We start from the raw sequence: 15,272 nt of genomic DNA on the forward strand, positions 1-15,272 counted from the left end.
GGAGTCTGCTTCTCCTTCTCCCTCTGTGCATGCATGAGTTCTCTCTCTCATGAATGCACTCTCTCTCTCAAATAAATAAAAATAAATCCTTAAAAAATTTAAATCATAGAAACAAAGTCAAAAGATAATTCACACACTAGAAAATTATATTTGTATCATTACTATAAAGGAATGATATCTCTGATATATATATATATATATATATATATATATATATACACACACACACACACACATAGGACATAGGATCAAAACCCTGATGGACAAATGGGAAATAGACATGAAAGAGTTCTTAACGGCCAACACTATAACAAGTTGACCAACACAAATAAATAATAATATTACTGCATAATGATTCTAAGAATAAAATTTAAATACACACTAGTCCATACAAATATACATTAAAAACTGAATAAATAAATGGTGATAAGGATAGGTATTCCATTAGGAATATTTGCAATTAAAAAATATAAAAGGAAAGCAGGAAATAGAAAATCACTATTAGGTAAATACTATAGTCACAATGGTCTCAGACAAGATCCACTGATGAATGCTAAAATAAATATGCATAAATTTTTAGAGAGGGAAAATATTTACAGAGTCACAAAATACCTCCAAGATATTTATTAACAATAAAATTTAAAAAACTTGTAACTTCATTATAGCGAAAAATTTCAGCATATATACCACCTTAAAGCAACTATTATCAGGTTAAAATGACAAATACAACATCAAGAATGTGCATGTGTTGGTCTGATACACTGAGAAGGACCCATCACTTCTGTGGTAGTCTTGGCAAAAACTCACAGCCACCTTCTAATCATAAGAAAACATCAGCCTGATTGAAAAAAGAAGAGCGTTCATTCTATAGAACAGCTGTCTAGTATGTTTAAAAAGGTGTCAAGGCCATGAGACAAGGAAAGATGGAACTAACCTAGAAAGGGGCTGAGTACAAAGACAAGACAGCTAAGTACAATGTGTTACCCCAGATTGGCTCCTGGAACAGGAAAGAAACATTAGAAAGAAAACTGATGGAAATTAAGTAAGGTCGGTAATTTCATTAAAAGTACTTTACCAACGTTATTTCCTGTTTTGATGATTGTACTGTGGTTAGATAAGATGTTAACAGAGGAAGATGAAAAGTATAAAAGTATCTGAGAATTCTATGTACTATTTGTGCAGTTCTTCTAAAGTCTAAAGTACAACACAGAAAAGTTTTGAAAGGTATTTTGGAAAAACTGCACTAATATAATGATAGAAAACAATTCAGTGTTACCAGAGGCCAGGGAGGGGGGGGAAAGGACTAACTTCCTAGGGGCACAAGAGAACTTCCATGGATGATGAAAATGTTCTATATCATGATGGTGTTCATAGTCACAGGATAGTATTCAACTGTCAAAAGTCACTGAATTAGAGTGGTAAAATTTTATGTAAATTACACTTCAATCCAGCAGACAAAAGAAAGAGTTCCAAATGTAAATACAATCTTTAAAAACAAGTGTTTAAAAACAATATAAGAGAATGGAGAAAAACCAAATAGGTTTATATGCTCTTACCAGATTAATTAACTGTGTGTGTACCACATCTTCTACCAAAACTGCTGTTTCATGAAGAGGCCTCCTAGCATCACCTAAGGAAAACCTGCCAAAAAAAAAAAAAAAATTAAACATACCAATATTAAAGGCTACAAAACTAAGAAAGGTAAAAAGTGAAAGATATTGATTATCATAATTGGACAATCATGAAGTACAAATTATTCCTCAAATAACAGCGGTTGTACAATTTTCTATAGACAGAATTGTATCTCTCTCATACAAGCTACAATTTCCATAGAAAATGCAGTGTTAGCTATGCTATTTGTTGATCTCTGCAGTCATTATCAAGGGCACTTACTGTTTCAAATGGAAAATATTAATAACTACTTCATAATATTGGCAGTCAGAAAATCATGTTACCATGTCCAAAGTACTAATAAAGTAACATATTAATAGCAGTTTAGAAAATTATAAAAGCATGCAATGTAACCAAGCAAGTAATATAATTAAAATGAAAAGTTGCTTAGCAAAATTTATATAAATGTCATAATTTATCATATGTAATTATAGACAAGCAGATTGTCAAGAAAGGCTTACTGATCTTGATAGTGATTTTCTGAACTTTCATATGGTGGACTAGATGTGCAGAGAATCCCTTCCTGGTAAAGAACATTTGAAAATGCACAATACTATATTAACAACTTACATTTAAAGCCTGTTTTAAGCAGCAGTATAGGAGATAAAACAGAAGGCTGACAAGATGAGAAAATACAGTTCCACTGGATAAGAGAGCCCTCGAGCCAAACTTTATTCTGAAGGCATCAAGATATTCATAGTAGCCAATAATCTGGATTTCATCTAGAATTGTATTCAAGATATAGCAAAGAATGCTGGGACCCCAAGCAAGGAAGGTCATTTGAGGAACCAAATATGAAGTCCGTGATATCTGGTATGGGCGATCTAAGCAAATACATACTCCACAGAAGCCACTTTGCCTATTTCACCCAAGGCTATGAGTGAAAGAACAAAAAATGCAATGCTGGCATGAGGATACAAATGGAATACAATAGAGAGCCCATAAATAAAATCCTATATTATGTACAAAAATTTTTGATAATGGTACCAGGAACACCCAATTTGGAAAGGACAATCTTTTCAACAACTGATGCAGAGAAATATGATATCCATATGCAAAAGAATGAAGTTGGACTCTTACCTTGTACCATATAAAAAATAAACTCAAAATAGATCAAAGACCTAAATTAAAAAGCTAAAACTATAAAACTCTCAAAATAAAACAGGGGGGGATCTTCATGACCTTGGATTCGGCAAGGGTTTCTTAACTATGACACCGAAATTACAGGCAACAAAAGAAAAAATAAATATATTGGAATTCATCACAGTTACAAACCTTTTATACATCAAAGGACAAGACAGTGAAAAGACAATCCACGGAATGGGAATAAATATTTGAAAATCATGTATCAGATAAATAACCAGAATATATTTATAAAACTCTTGAAATACAACAATGAAGAAAAATACCCCAATTTTAAAATGGGCAATATATTTGAATAGATAGGTCTCCAATGAAAATATACAAATAGCCAACAGCAAATGAAAAGATCCTCAATATCATTAGTAATTAGAGAAATGCAAATCAAAACCAAATTGATATGCTACTTTACACCCAGAAGAATGGCTATTATCAACAAAATGGATAATGCTGGCTAGGATACAGAGAAATTGGAAACACTGTACATTGCTGGAGAGAATGCAAAATGGAATAGCCCTGTGGAAAACAGTTGGGTTGTTCTGGAAAATGTTAAACATAGGATTAGGATTTGACCTAGCAATTCTACTCCTGGGTATGTATCCCCCAGAGAATTGAAAATTGAAAACAGGGATTCAAACAAGCGTGTGTATACCAATGATCATAGTCACATTACTCAGAATTGTCAAAAAAATAGCAACAACCAAAATCTCCATTAATGAATGAACAAGTATATGCATGTAAAATATTATTCAGCAATAAAAAGGAAAGAAGATCTGATAGATGCTCCTACACCAATGAACTTTAAAAACACTATCTTAACTAAAATAAGCCAGACAAAAATGACAAATCTGGAATAAGAAAACTTATAGAGATATAAAGTCAAATAGAGGACACAAAGGGATTGCAGAGTTTTTGCTTACTGTGTAGAGAGTTTGTCTGGGATGATAAGAAAAATCTAAACAATAAATAGTGATGATGGTAGCACCATATTGTGAATGTACTTAATGCCAGAGAACCGTACAGTTAAAAATAAAGTGGTAAATTTTAAGTTATGTATATTTTACAAATAATTAATATGGATGAATAAAAATTAAGGAGCAGACTAGATTCTGCTATAAAGATAATTAGGAGTTTAGAACAGCAGATCTAAGGTAATTACCTATATCACAGGTAATAACAAAACATCATGATAAATATTAAGCCAAATATGTTGATACTATAGTGAAATGGATAAATTTCTTTAAAAATACAAATGGCCAAAGCTGGCTTAAGAAAAAATCTAAAAACCTGAATAGTTCCATAAATTTGAAAGAAATTAAATCAGCAATAAAAAACCAAAACACAAAAAAACTCAAAATAAACAAAAACAAAACAACCTGACCTCATCTGTAATGTTGTACCAAAATTGCAAAGAATAGATTATTCTAATTTGACACTTTTCAAGAGAATACAGAAAGATAGATACTCCCCAAGTAATTTATTTAGGCTAGTATTACCTGGGTTTCAAAACTAGAAAAAGATAGTGATAGTAAAATTACACATAATTTTTATTCACATACATAAACAGAAAAAAACCCATAATTAAAATGCTTGAATAAAACAAAAAATCAGATACAGGAGAATTCATTTTCTCTCCTACTTTGCACCTATGACCTCATGGGAGCTCCTTAAGATCATTTAATAGAAAAAGAGAAAACTCAGGTTCTGGGTTTCATATGGTCTTGAATGATGCAGGCACCATGGAAAAGTGAATAGTCCGAGCACTGTAGCCCCTTTTGAACATCACTCGACAGTAGTGAAGGGAAATCTTCCCAATGGGAAGAACTTTTAGTAGTGCACCTAGTTGCTCTTTTTATTTTTTTTTAAGATTTTATTTATTTATTCATGAAAGACACAGAGAGAGAGGCAGAGACATACGCAGAGGGAGATTTTATTTATTTATTCATGAAAGACAGAGAGAGAGAGGCAGAGACATACCCAAAGGGAGCCTGATGCAAGACTCTATCCCAGGACCCCAGGATCACGCCCTGAGCCAAAGCCAGACACTCAACTGCTGAGTCATCCAGATGTCTTCATAGTTGCTCATTTTATTCAATAGGACAAATGGTAGCATAGGCTATGGTCAATGGTTGGCTGAATAAATGGTAAGGGACATGGAAGGAACATAAATAAGAAAATATGAGAAGGAAATTTGGGGAAGAGGTAGGTGGGCAGATAGCAATGAAAGAGAAAAAAGTAAGGATATCTGAGTCTCATGTGAATAGTCAGGGGCAACCCAAGGAAAAGAGAATTTTATTTTTCACTTATTTTTAATTTTTTTAAAAAGATTTTATTTATTTATTCATGACAGACACAGAGAGAGGCAGAGACACAGGCAGAGGGAGATGCAGGCTCCCCATAGGGAGCCTGATGCAGAGCTCAATCTCAGGACCCCAGGATCACAACCTGAGTCAAAGGCAGACACTCAACCACTGAGCCACCCAGGTGCCCCGCAAAGGAGAATTTTAATACTCAAGTGGATATTAGCAGTTTTTTTTCACCAATGACCCTGTCATCAATGGGCTCATCAACAGTCGTCTCGGTGGGAGGGACGAAAGATATGCAGGGCCCAGTAACATGGATTTCCACTAATCAATACCATCATTGTTATAGCCCCAGCTCAGTGCCCATCTGTCAGCAGCAAAGATCAACACTGTTTCTAAAGTGGCACCATTCCCCAGGGTGATCAGCCATCTTCCTTGCAACAGGCTGATTGCATTAGACCAATCCCATCATAAAAATGACAGAGTATGTATGGTTCTTACTAAAATAGACATTTACTCTGGATATGGATTTGCTGTCCCCATGTGCAATGCCACTACCAAAACTACTATCTGTGGACTTACAGAATGCCTATCCGTTGTCATGGTATTCCATACAGCATTGTTTGTGATTAAAAAAAACCCACTTCACAGCAAAGGAAGTGATACCCTGGTACCATGCTCAAAGAATTCACTAGTCTTAAAGTGTTCCTCACTATTATGAAGTAGCTGGTTTGATAGAATGGTGGGAATGGCTTTCAAAAATCCAGTTATAGTGCCAACGAGGTGGCAATACCTTGTAGTGCTGGGGCAAGGTTTTCCAGAATACTTATATATCCTGTGAATCAACATCCAATATATGGTGCTATTTCTCCCACAAATAGGATTCATAAATCCAGGAATCAAGGGGTGGAATGGTAGTGGCAGCACTCATTATTACCCCTAAAGACTCACTAGCAAAATTTTTGCTTCCAGTTCCCATGCCCTTATGATTTGCTAGCCTTCAAGTCTTTTCCAGAGGGAGAAATGTTTTCACATTTATTCCACTGAAACAACAATTATTCCATTGAAATGAAACTTTTAAGACTGCTACTCAGTCGCTTTGGATTCCTCATGCTTCTGAGTCAACAAGCAAAGAGGGAGTTACTGTGTTGGCTAGGGTGAGTGGTGTTGACTATCAAGTGGAGACTGGACTGGTTCACCACAGTGGAGGTAAGGAAGAGTATGTCTGGAATACAGAAGATCCCTGAGGCCACCTCTTAGTATTACCATGCCCTGTTACTAAAGCCAATGGAAAACTACAACAATCCTAACCAGGAAAGGCTATTAATGGCTCAGATCCTTTAGGAATGAAGGTTTGGGTCATTCCATTAGGCAAAAAGCCACAACCAGCTGAGGTGCTTGCTGACGGCAAAGGGAAAACAGAATGGTAGTTACTAATACCAGCTATCCACATGCCCACTAATAAAAACAAGACTGCCATCATCATGAATATTTCCTTCTTATTTTGTTATAAATATGTTTGTGTGTGTGTGACTATTAGGCAAGTACTGTTATTTCCTTCCCTCTTTTATTCCCTTATCATGTAACGTAAGATGTATTAGATTAATAGTCTAAAATTTAATTATTAATTTTACATCATAGTATTTAAGTTAGGGATATTAAGAAATGTAAATATCTCTCAAGGGCTTAACCTCATGGGAAATGGATTAATGCATTTTCAGTTCTACAGTGGATAATTGTATGAAGTTAGGCAAAATTATGACCTTGTTATTGTCTTTGAGATTAAGAATAGTTTAAGGAGATACATATGGGTGTCAGGGTGACATGGGTAGTGATTAATTTTAGGTCTTAACACTGACTAGGCTATGGGGGTGCCCAAATATTTGGTTAAATATTGATCTGAATACGCCTGTGAAAGTATCTCTGAATGAGATTAATTGCCTAAGGCAAATTTCCCTCTTCATCATGGGTGAGCCTCATCCACACCATTGAAGGCCTGAAAAGAACAAAAGGCAGAGTAAGGGAGAAACATTCCCTCTGCCTATCTTCAAACTGGGACAGCAGTCTTACACTATCTTTGAACTCCGACACCATCAGCTCTACTGCTTCTCAGGTTTTTATAGTTTACTCCCGTCTCCATTCTGGCTTTTGAATTTCACAAGGTATCTTTTGATCTTGTATATCAGTAACAAATTATTGTAGTTGTCATTTATTTTTACAACTTTTGTCCTTCAGCCTTCATACTAGGCTGAATGATTTACTCACCAACATTGAAACATTTATTATTAATTTAACTGGTGGAATTTGTACTTTCATTTTTGTTGTTACTAATTAGTATTCTTTCATTTCAGTTTAAAGGAGTCCCTTGAACATTTCTTATGAGGCTAGTCTAGTGGTTATGAACTCCTCCAACTTTCGTATGTCTGAAAAATTCTTTTATTTCTCCTTCAATTCCTAAGGACAACTTTGCCAGGTAGACTATTCTTGGTTGCCAATTGTTCTCTTTCAGACTTTGAATATAACATGCCACTTCTTTCGGAACTGTAAAGTTTCTGCTGAAAAACTTTGCTGACGGTCTTATAGGGGTTCCTTCATACATAACAAGTTGATTTGTTGCTTTTAAGATTCTTTCCTTGTCTTTAACCTTTGACAATTTAATTATGTGTAACTCTTTGTATTCATCTGATTTGGAACTCTGTGGACATCCTGAATGTGGATATTTGTTTCTTTCCCTGGTTATGAAAATTTTCAGCCATTATTTCTTCGAATAAGCTTTCTATAAGCTTCGAATAACCTTTCTCTCTCTTTTCTTTCTGGTACCCTTATAGTGTAAATATTGGTCTGATTGATGATATCTTTACTTAAACTATCTTTACTCTTTTTCATTCTTTTGTCTTTTTGCCCCTCTCTGATTAGATGAATTCCACTGCTTTGTCTTCAAGTTCTTTGATCTTTTTTTAGGCTTCATCTAGTCTGATGTTAATTTGAAATTTTCAGTTCAGTTGTTATATCCTTCAACTCTGTGATCTCTGCTTGGTACTTTTTAAATATTTTCTATCTCTTTGCTAAAATTCTCATTTTATTAATGCATTGTTCTCTTGATTTCAGTGAGCATCTTTTGACCATTATTTTGAACTCTTTATTGGGTAAATTACTTATCTCAGTTCCTTTAGTTTTATATTTCTGGTCAGAACATCTCTTTCCGTCTCATTTCCCTTCACTCTCTGTGTTGATTTCTGTACATTAGATAAAATAGCCACCACTCCCAGTCTTAAATAGGAGATGAACCTTATCATTGAGCCCTAACTCTTGGTTGTCTCTCAAAATCTAACCTTCTCTGTTCTTAGAGATCCTAGTAACTGAGGGTACTCAGTGTTCCACAGGAGAAGATCTCAGTCAGCACATCACTTAGGCTGATTCGGACCTCAAGGCAGTATCTTCTAAAATATGGAAACAGGCTTCCCCTAGGGAATGACTAGGAGAGGAGTGTTTCTCTCTGTTCTCTCTATGCTGAGCCCTGGAGTAATAGTTGGCTGAGAAGTGTTTCTTTGCTTGCTATAGTCCCATGAGAACTGTAACTCAAGATCTGTTGGCCACTACTACCAGATCAAGAGATGTGTCCCTTGGGCAGCAGCCGCAAAAGCCCTTTTTAGGGTGATACTCTTGAAATGGAACTGATCAGAGGGAGAATGCAGAGGTCTCCCCAGTCTGTGGGGAGGTTCACAATCAGCTCCTAAATATGTGCCAAGTTAGAAGTTTAAGCCTTAATCAGCAGTTTTTAAGATATGCAAATAAGGCCTCTTTTCATGAAAGACTGGAAATGGGCATTTCTAACTGCCATCTCTGTGCTGACCCCTGGGAGAAAAGTCCATTAAAAACTTTATTATGGGGGACCCAGAAATGCAAGCCCCACTGGCCACCACAGCTGTACTCTAGATGGCAGTCACAAACGTTGGATCACTAGATGTATGCATAAGCTCCTTTCATGGAGATACTGGTGGACCACAGTGGGGAAGAAGGAATACTGCAGACATGTACTAAATGAGAAGCCTGGCCTTCAGACTGCAGGTTTTGTTGCCCATTTTTATTGAGAAATAATTGACATATACCACTGTGTAAGTTTATGGTGTATGGCATGATGGTTTGACTTAAATGGATTGTGAAATTATTGCAAACGGTTTCGTTAACATCCATCATCTCCCACTGATACAAGAGAGAAAAAAATAAAAATTTCTTTGTGATGAGAACTTTTGGAATCTACTCTCTTAACTTTCATATATAGCACACAGTAATGTTAACTATAAATCATCAGGTTGCACAGAACATTCCTAGTACTTATTATAACTGGAAGTTTGTACCCTTTGACCTCTTCCTCCAATTCCCCCTCCCACACCCCGATCTCTGAAAGTATAAATCTGATCCTTTTTTCAATGACTTTGGTGGGCTTTTTTGTTTGCTTGCTTTTGTTTCTGATGTAAATTCCACATATAAGTGAGATCACATAATATTTGCCTTTCTCTGACTTATTTCACTTAGCATAATGTTCCTCTAGGTCCATCCATGTTGTCAGAAATGGTAGGATTTAATTTTTTATGGTTGAATAATATTCCAATGTGTGTATATACATAAACATATCTTTATTCATTTACCCATTGATGCACAGTTTGATTGTTTCCATGTCTCAACTATTTTACATAATGCTGCTATGAACACAAGGGTGCAGATATTTTTTTCAACATAGTGTTTCTGTTTCCTCTGGATACATATCTAAATTGCTGAATCATATGGTATTTCTATTTTTAATTTTTTGAAGAACTTCCAAACTTTTTTCCATAGTGGCTGTAACAATTTGCAATCCCACCAACAGTGTATAAGGGTTCCTATTTCTCCACATCCACACAAGAGTATCTCTCTTTTTGATGATGGGTCATTTTAACTGGCACGAGGTGATACCTCATAGTAGTTTTGATTTACATTTCCCTAATGACTAGTGAGCATCTTGTACCTGTAGGCCATCTGTATGTCTTCTTTAGATAAATGTTTATTCAGGTCTTTTGCCCATTTAACATAATATTTATTTTTTAGATATTGAGTTGTAGGAGTTCTTTATATACTTTAGATAGTAACCCCTTATCAGATGTAGGATTTGCAAATATTTTTTCCCATTGCACAGGTTGTTTCTTTTGCTGTGCAGAAGCTTTTTAGTTTGATATAGTCCAATTTTTTTTTTATTTTTGACTTTAACTGTCTGTGCTTTAGGTGTGATTTCCAAGAAATTATTACCAAGATCCATGTCAAAAAGTTTTTCTCCTGTTTGCTTCAAGGAGTTTTTGGTCTTATATTTAAGTCCATAGTCCATGTTCACATAATTTTTGTGAGTACTGTAAGATGGGTCAAGTTTCTTTTTTTTTTTTTTTAAGATTTTATTTATTTATGAAAGACACACACAGAGGCAGAGACACAGGCAGAGGGAGAATCAGGCTCCATGCAGGGAGCCCAACATGGGACTCGATCCCAGGACTCCAGGATCATGCCCTGAGCCAAAGGCAGACACTCAACTGCTGAGCCACCCAGGCGTCCCAGGAGTCAAGTTTCATTCTTTTACATGTGTACCAATTTTCCCAGTGCCATTTATGAAAAATAGACTGTCTTTTCTCCATTAGTATCCTTGGCTCCCTTGTCAAATATTAGTTGGTAATATATGCTTGGCAGCACAGGCTGCAGCTTTTAAGAATGAAAATGGGCACCTTTCAAGGAAAGGCTGGGAAATAGGCGTTTCTATCTGTTGCCTTTGAACTGATCCCTAGGGGGAGAACAAAGGAGAGTCCTTGGGAGTCCTGGCAATCCAGTTATGAACTGTTCCTTTTTTGCTATCATCTTGTGGACAAAACCCCACTGGCTTTCTGAGTTAGTTGTTGTGGGAACCTACCCCTCAGGTAGAAGTCTTAAAAGTTGGGGCACTAGATACTGGATCCAAATCCTTTGCTCCTCAGGGAGAAGCTAGCTCTGAGGTCCTATCTTGTATGTCACAGTGCCAGGACAGGATTTATGGCAAGTATGTCTCACCCATTCCTGCTTGTTTAATATAGATTTTTTTTCTTACTTGACAAACAGGAGCGCTCAGCTGGTTTCTGGATTTTGTTCAAAGGGAACTTTTCTTAGCAGATTTGATGTGTTCGTGGAAGGAGGTAAGTCCAGGACAATCCTATATAATCACCTTAGACTGGAATCTTGGAATTCCCAGGCTTTCTACTGAAACTAAAACTTATACCACTGGCTTTTCTGGATCTCATGCCTTTGGACTCACATTGTAACTCATATCATCAGCTCTCTTGCTCCTCAGCTATTTGGACTTGGACTGGAACTATACCACTGGCACTCCTGAGTCTCCTGGGTCTGCAGATCTTAGGACTTCTCAGCCTCCATAACTGTATAGCCAATTTCTTATAATAAATCACTTTCATGCACATATATGCAAACACACATACACTTAACCTACTGGTTCTGTTTCTTTGGAAACAGGAAAATACACCCAGGAAAGCAAGAGTGGAACATAAATCTATTAATGATAATAATAATAATTAACTACTTGAAATATGAAAAGAGAAAAATTATATGATCATTTCAATAAATGAAAATCCCTCAATCACCATTTATGACCAAAATTTTAGTAAACTTGAACTAAAAGACATGTTATTTCATATGACTAAGAGAATCTACCAAAAACCATATAGAAAACAATATATGCAGATACATAATCTTTGAAATTCAGACCAGTATAAAGACTCCTATTAACCAATTTTCATACAAGTATCACCTGCTTTTCAAAAGTTTATATTATACCACTTTGCTTATAAAAAAAGATCTATATTAGTACCTGTTTTTGCTAACTGAGAGAAGCCCAAAGAGGATTTTTGATTTTAGGACAAAAGATGAAAAGTAAAAATCATATCCAGCATTTGGTTTACAGCAAGCTGTCACAGAGGCAGTGTGCATCCTATGCAGTGAGAATGGTACCATGAAGCTCCTTTCCTGGCAACTATACTCAGCATCTTAGCATCAGGCTGCCTTATTGCTTGGAATGTCTACAAGCATATGTGCTTTATCTTGACTTACTTTGTATATTCATTTGTAAGATGTGTTCAAAGGTATTAGAAAAGTCTAATAAGTAAGGTTAATTTTTGGGTCTGAGAACACTTAAAAAGTTTTCCATATAAATTAATGGTAATTGTCTTACTTTACGCCACTTTGGCTCAGGAAGGTTTCAGAGGAACACTCTACTTTTGGATAGTGGAGAAACTTTTAATACTTAAGACTGTAGCTAGAACATTAAGACAAGAAAAGGTTTAATCTACATAAAGACTGAAAAAGAATAAACTAAACCACTCTTATTCACATTTAATCCGAGAATCCACACAGAAAATAAAAATAATTGGGAAATAAATTATTTGAATTTATAAAGAGGTGGTACTAGCATGCTTCTCAAATATAAGATCAATATACAAATATCATCATCAACACAAAGGCAGATAGCAAGAGGGGTGTTTACAGGGGTCAGGGGTGAGGGAAATGGGGAAATGTTGCTAAAGGGTACAAACTTCTAGTTATAAGATGAATAAGTTCTAAGGATGTAACATACAGCATGGTGATTATAGTTAATAATATTGTATTTTACACTGGAAAGTTGCTAAGAGAGTAAATCTTAAATGTTCTTACCACAAAAGATGGTAATTATGTGATGTAATGGAGGTGTTAGCTAAACCTATGGTGGTAATCATTTTTCAACAATAAGTGTATCAAATCAACATGTTGCACCCCTCAAACTTACACAATATTATATGTCAATTATATCTCAATAAAGCTAGGGAAAAAAACAAAGACAGAAAAGGCAATTAAAAAGAAATTTGGTTATAACTTTATATGAAAGAGCCAAAAGCCAAGAATAGTCAAGACACGTTTGAATTGGAAGGATATGTCCTACCAGATTCATTATAAAGCTATAGAATTAAGATAGTGTGTTACTGGTACAAGGACAAACAAACAAACCAACAAAACAGAAAGGGAATAAAAAGCCCACATTAGAGAGTAAACTCCACAATGGCAAAAATCTTGTTACATTTACTGATATATATTTGGTATTTAATTCTTTGGAATGCATGAATAAAGTTTCCTTCTATTATTTAAGTTACTTACAATCTCACTATAGAAAAAGTACAAAGTTATCAAAGTACTCAAAGATAACACAAAAAATTCAATTAACATCATCTCTGGTAAAAAGAATACTTTAAAAACACTTCTTGAATTAATTTATATAAAATGTACAAATAATTGCCAAATTTTACCTCAAAAAAAGTTAAAAATTTTCTACTTAAAATAATCTTCATTAGCATAAACATGTAAACTACCTAAAATATGTAAAGTATCTAAAGCTAAGGATGGGATCTGATGAGTATTTTATTTTCAAAGTTGTTAGTACTTCAGCTTTAATTCTAGTTTTTCTCACATTACTTCTGCCAATTTTTTCCCCACACACAGAAAGCTAGACATTGTCTTAGTGATTTTCGGAAAACAGAAATGAAAACCACTATGCCTAGCCATAATCACTTCTCTTTTTGCTCTGTAATGTATATAATATATATTTTTTTTTACCTTACTAGAGCTTTATTGCAGGCCAATGGGCCTGTATATAATATTTTTAATCTACTTAAGGACAAAGTCCAAATAACTGACACTTAAAAAAATCTTCTGACTTTTTTTTTTTTTTTTTTTCCCATTAAAGACCTATCTCGCTGTCTACTGATTTCTTGACTGACTTTCCCAGGTCTAGTTCCAACAGATAGAGCCTGATACTCCATTCCTTTATGTACTGCCTAGCTGCCTCTACTGACACCAGTACTGCTAGGCCAGCTTCCACTAAACGGCTTCCAGGAAACTGTCCTAAAAAGGCTGTCTCTGTCCTGATCTCCTGCAACAACTTCACTGCTATAACACACCAGCCTCCATTTTAGGAAGAACTGTAACTTTGAGAACTATGGTCACAGTAAGCAGTTTAAGTCCAGGGCAGTCCTGCTGGACTCCACCTGATGATGATAGTGGCAGAGTCACTTACAGCCTACCTTCTCGCCCAAACAAGACTGGTTTGATTCAATTCCAGGATCTGATGCCTCAATGAGCACGAGGGCAGGTAGCTCTGCAATTCCCTTGTCAAGTGTGTAATGAAAGTATGAAATAAGCAAGATTATTCACGAGGTAGTGTTACACTCCTTATTTATTACGTATACTTATACTCAGACACAGGAGAGTATATGCTGAACAAAACCATGGGACATTGTTCCAAAAGGAAACAGAACTTAACACTCAGCCTTTCAGTATTTTTGTTATGTGTATGCCCAACACAGTCTACAATTGGGGGCTATCCTTTAGACATCTATTAAAGTAAAAAAAAAATCTATTAATAGAAAGCATGTAAAATAAAATAGATAATCTCCAGATCCTAGGTAGATGTATATATCTGATTATACTCACAGGCCCACAATCCTTATATCCATTTACCCCCAACAGTGAAAGGCAATCAACCCCAAATTCTTTTAATGGTTTCAACTAAGAAAAAACAAACTTTTTGAGCAAGTACATACAACATAAGATACTTCTTTTTTTTTTTTAAAGATTTTATTTATTTATTCATGGAGACAGAGAGAGAGAGAGAGAGAGAGAGAGGCAAAGACACAGGCAAAGGGAGAAGCAGGCTTCATGCAGGGAGCCTGATGTGGGACTCGATCCCGGGTCTCCAGGATCACGCTCTGGGCTGAAGGCGGTGCTAAACCGCTAAGCCACCAGGGCTGCCCTAAAATACTTCTTTTTAAGTTTTATAAATAAATAAATAAATAAATAAATAAATAAATAAATAAATATATATATATATATATATATTAGTATAAAGCAAACATTTCAAGAAGGTAAAAATAAAAGATAATTTAAAAATAAGTATTATTTATTGACATGGGAAAACATTTTTGCTTTGATTAAAATATATGTATTATAAGCATTACCAACATTTCCAGTTTGCTTAGGACTAAGGGATTTTCCAAGTTATTCTCTACCAAATAAATCAGCTTAATTAATACTAAAGGGTCATGTAATGCTTCTTAAAAAAAAAAA

The 15,272-nt window shown here is 35.2% G+C and overlaps 1 protein-coding gene across 7 annotated transcripts in view; it reads right to left on the bottom strand.

Annotated features, from left to right (window-relative positions):
- The window catches only part of SUPT3H (SPT3 homolog, SAGA and STAGA complex component), a 529,439-nt gene that overhangs the window by 250,554 nt on the left and 263,613 nt on the right, over positions 1-15,272 (bottom strand). For all 7 annotated transcript variants that reach the window (XM_055329937.1, XM_055329935.1, XM_055329936.1 and 4 more), the window contains one exon: positions 1,557-1,641. In XM_055329937.1, coding sequence (XP_055185912.1) covers positions 1,557-1,641 — 85 coding nt within the window. The remainder of the gene's footprint in view (positions 1-1,556; positions 1,642-15,272) is intronic.

This window comes from Nyctereutes procyonoides, unplaced genomic scaffold (assembly GCF_905146905.1).
Source record: "Nyctereutes procyonoides isolate TBG_1078 unplaced genomic scaffold, NYPRO_anot_genome, whole genome shotgun sequence".
Lineage (NCBI taxonomy): Eukaryota > Metazoa > Chordata > Mammalia > Carnivora > Canidae > Nyctereutes > Nyctereutes procyonoides.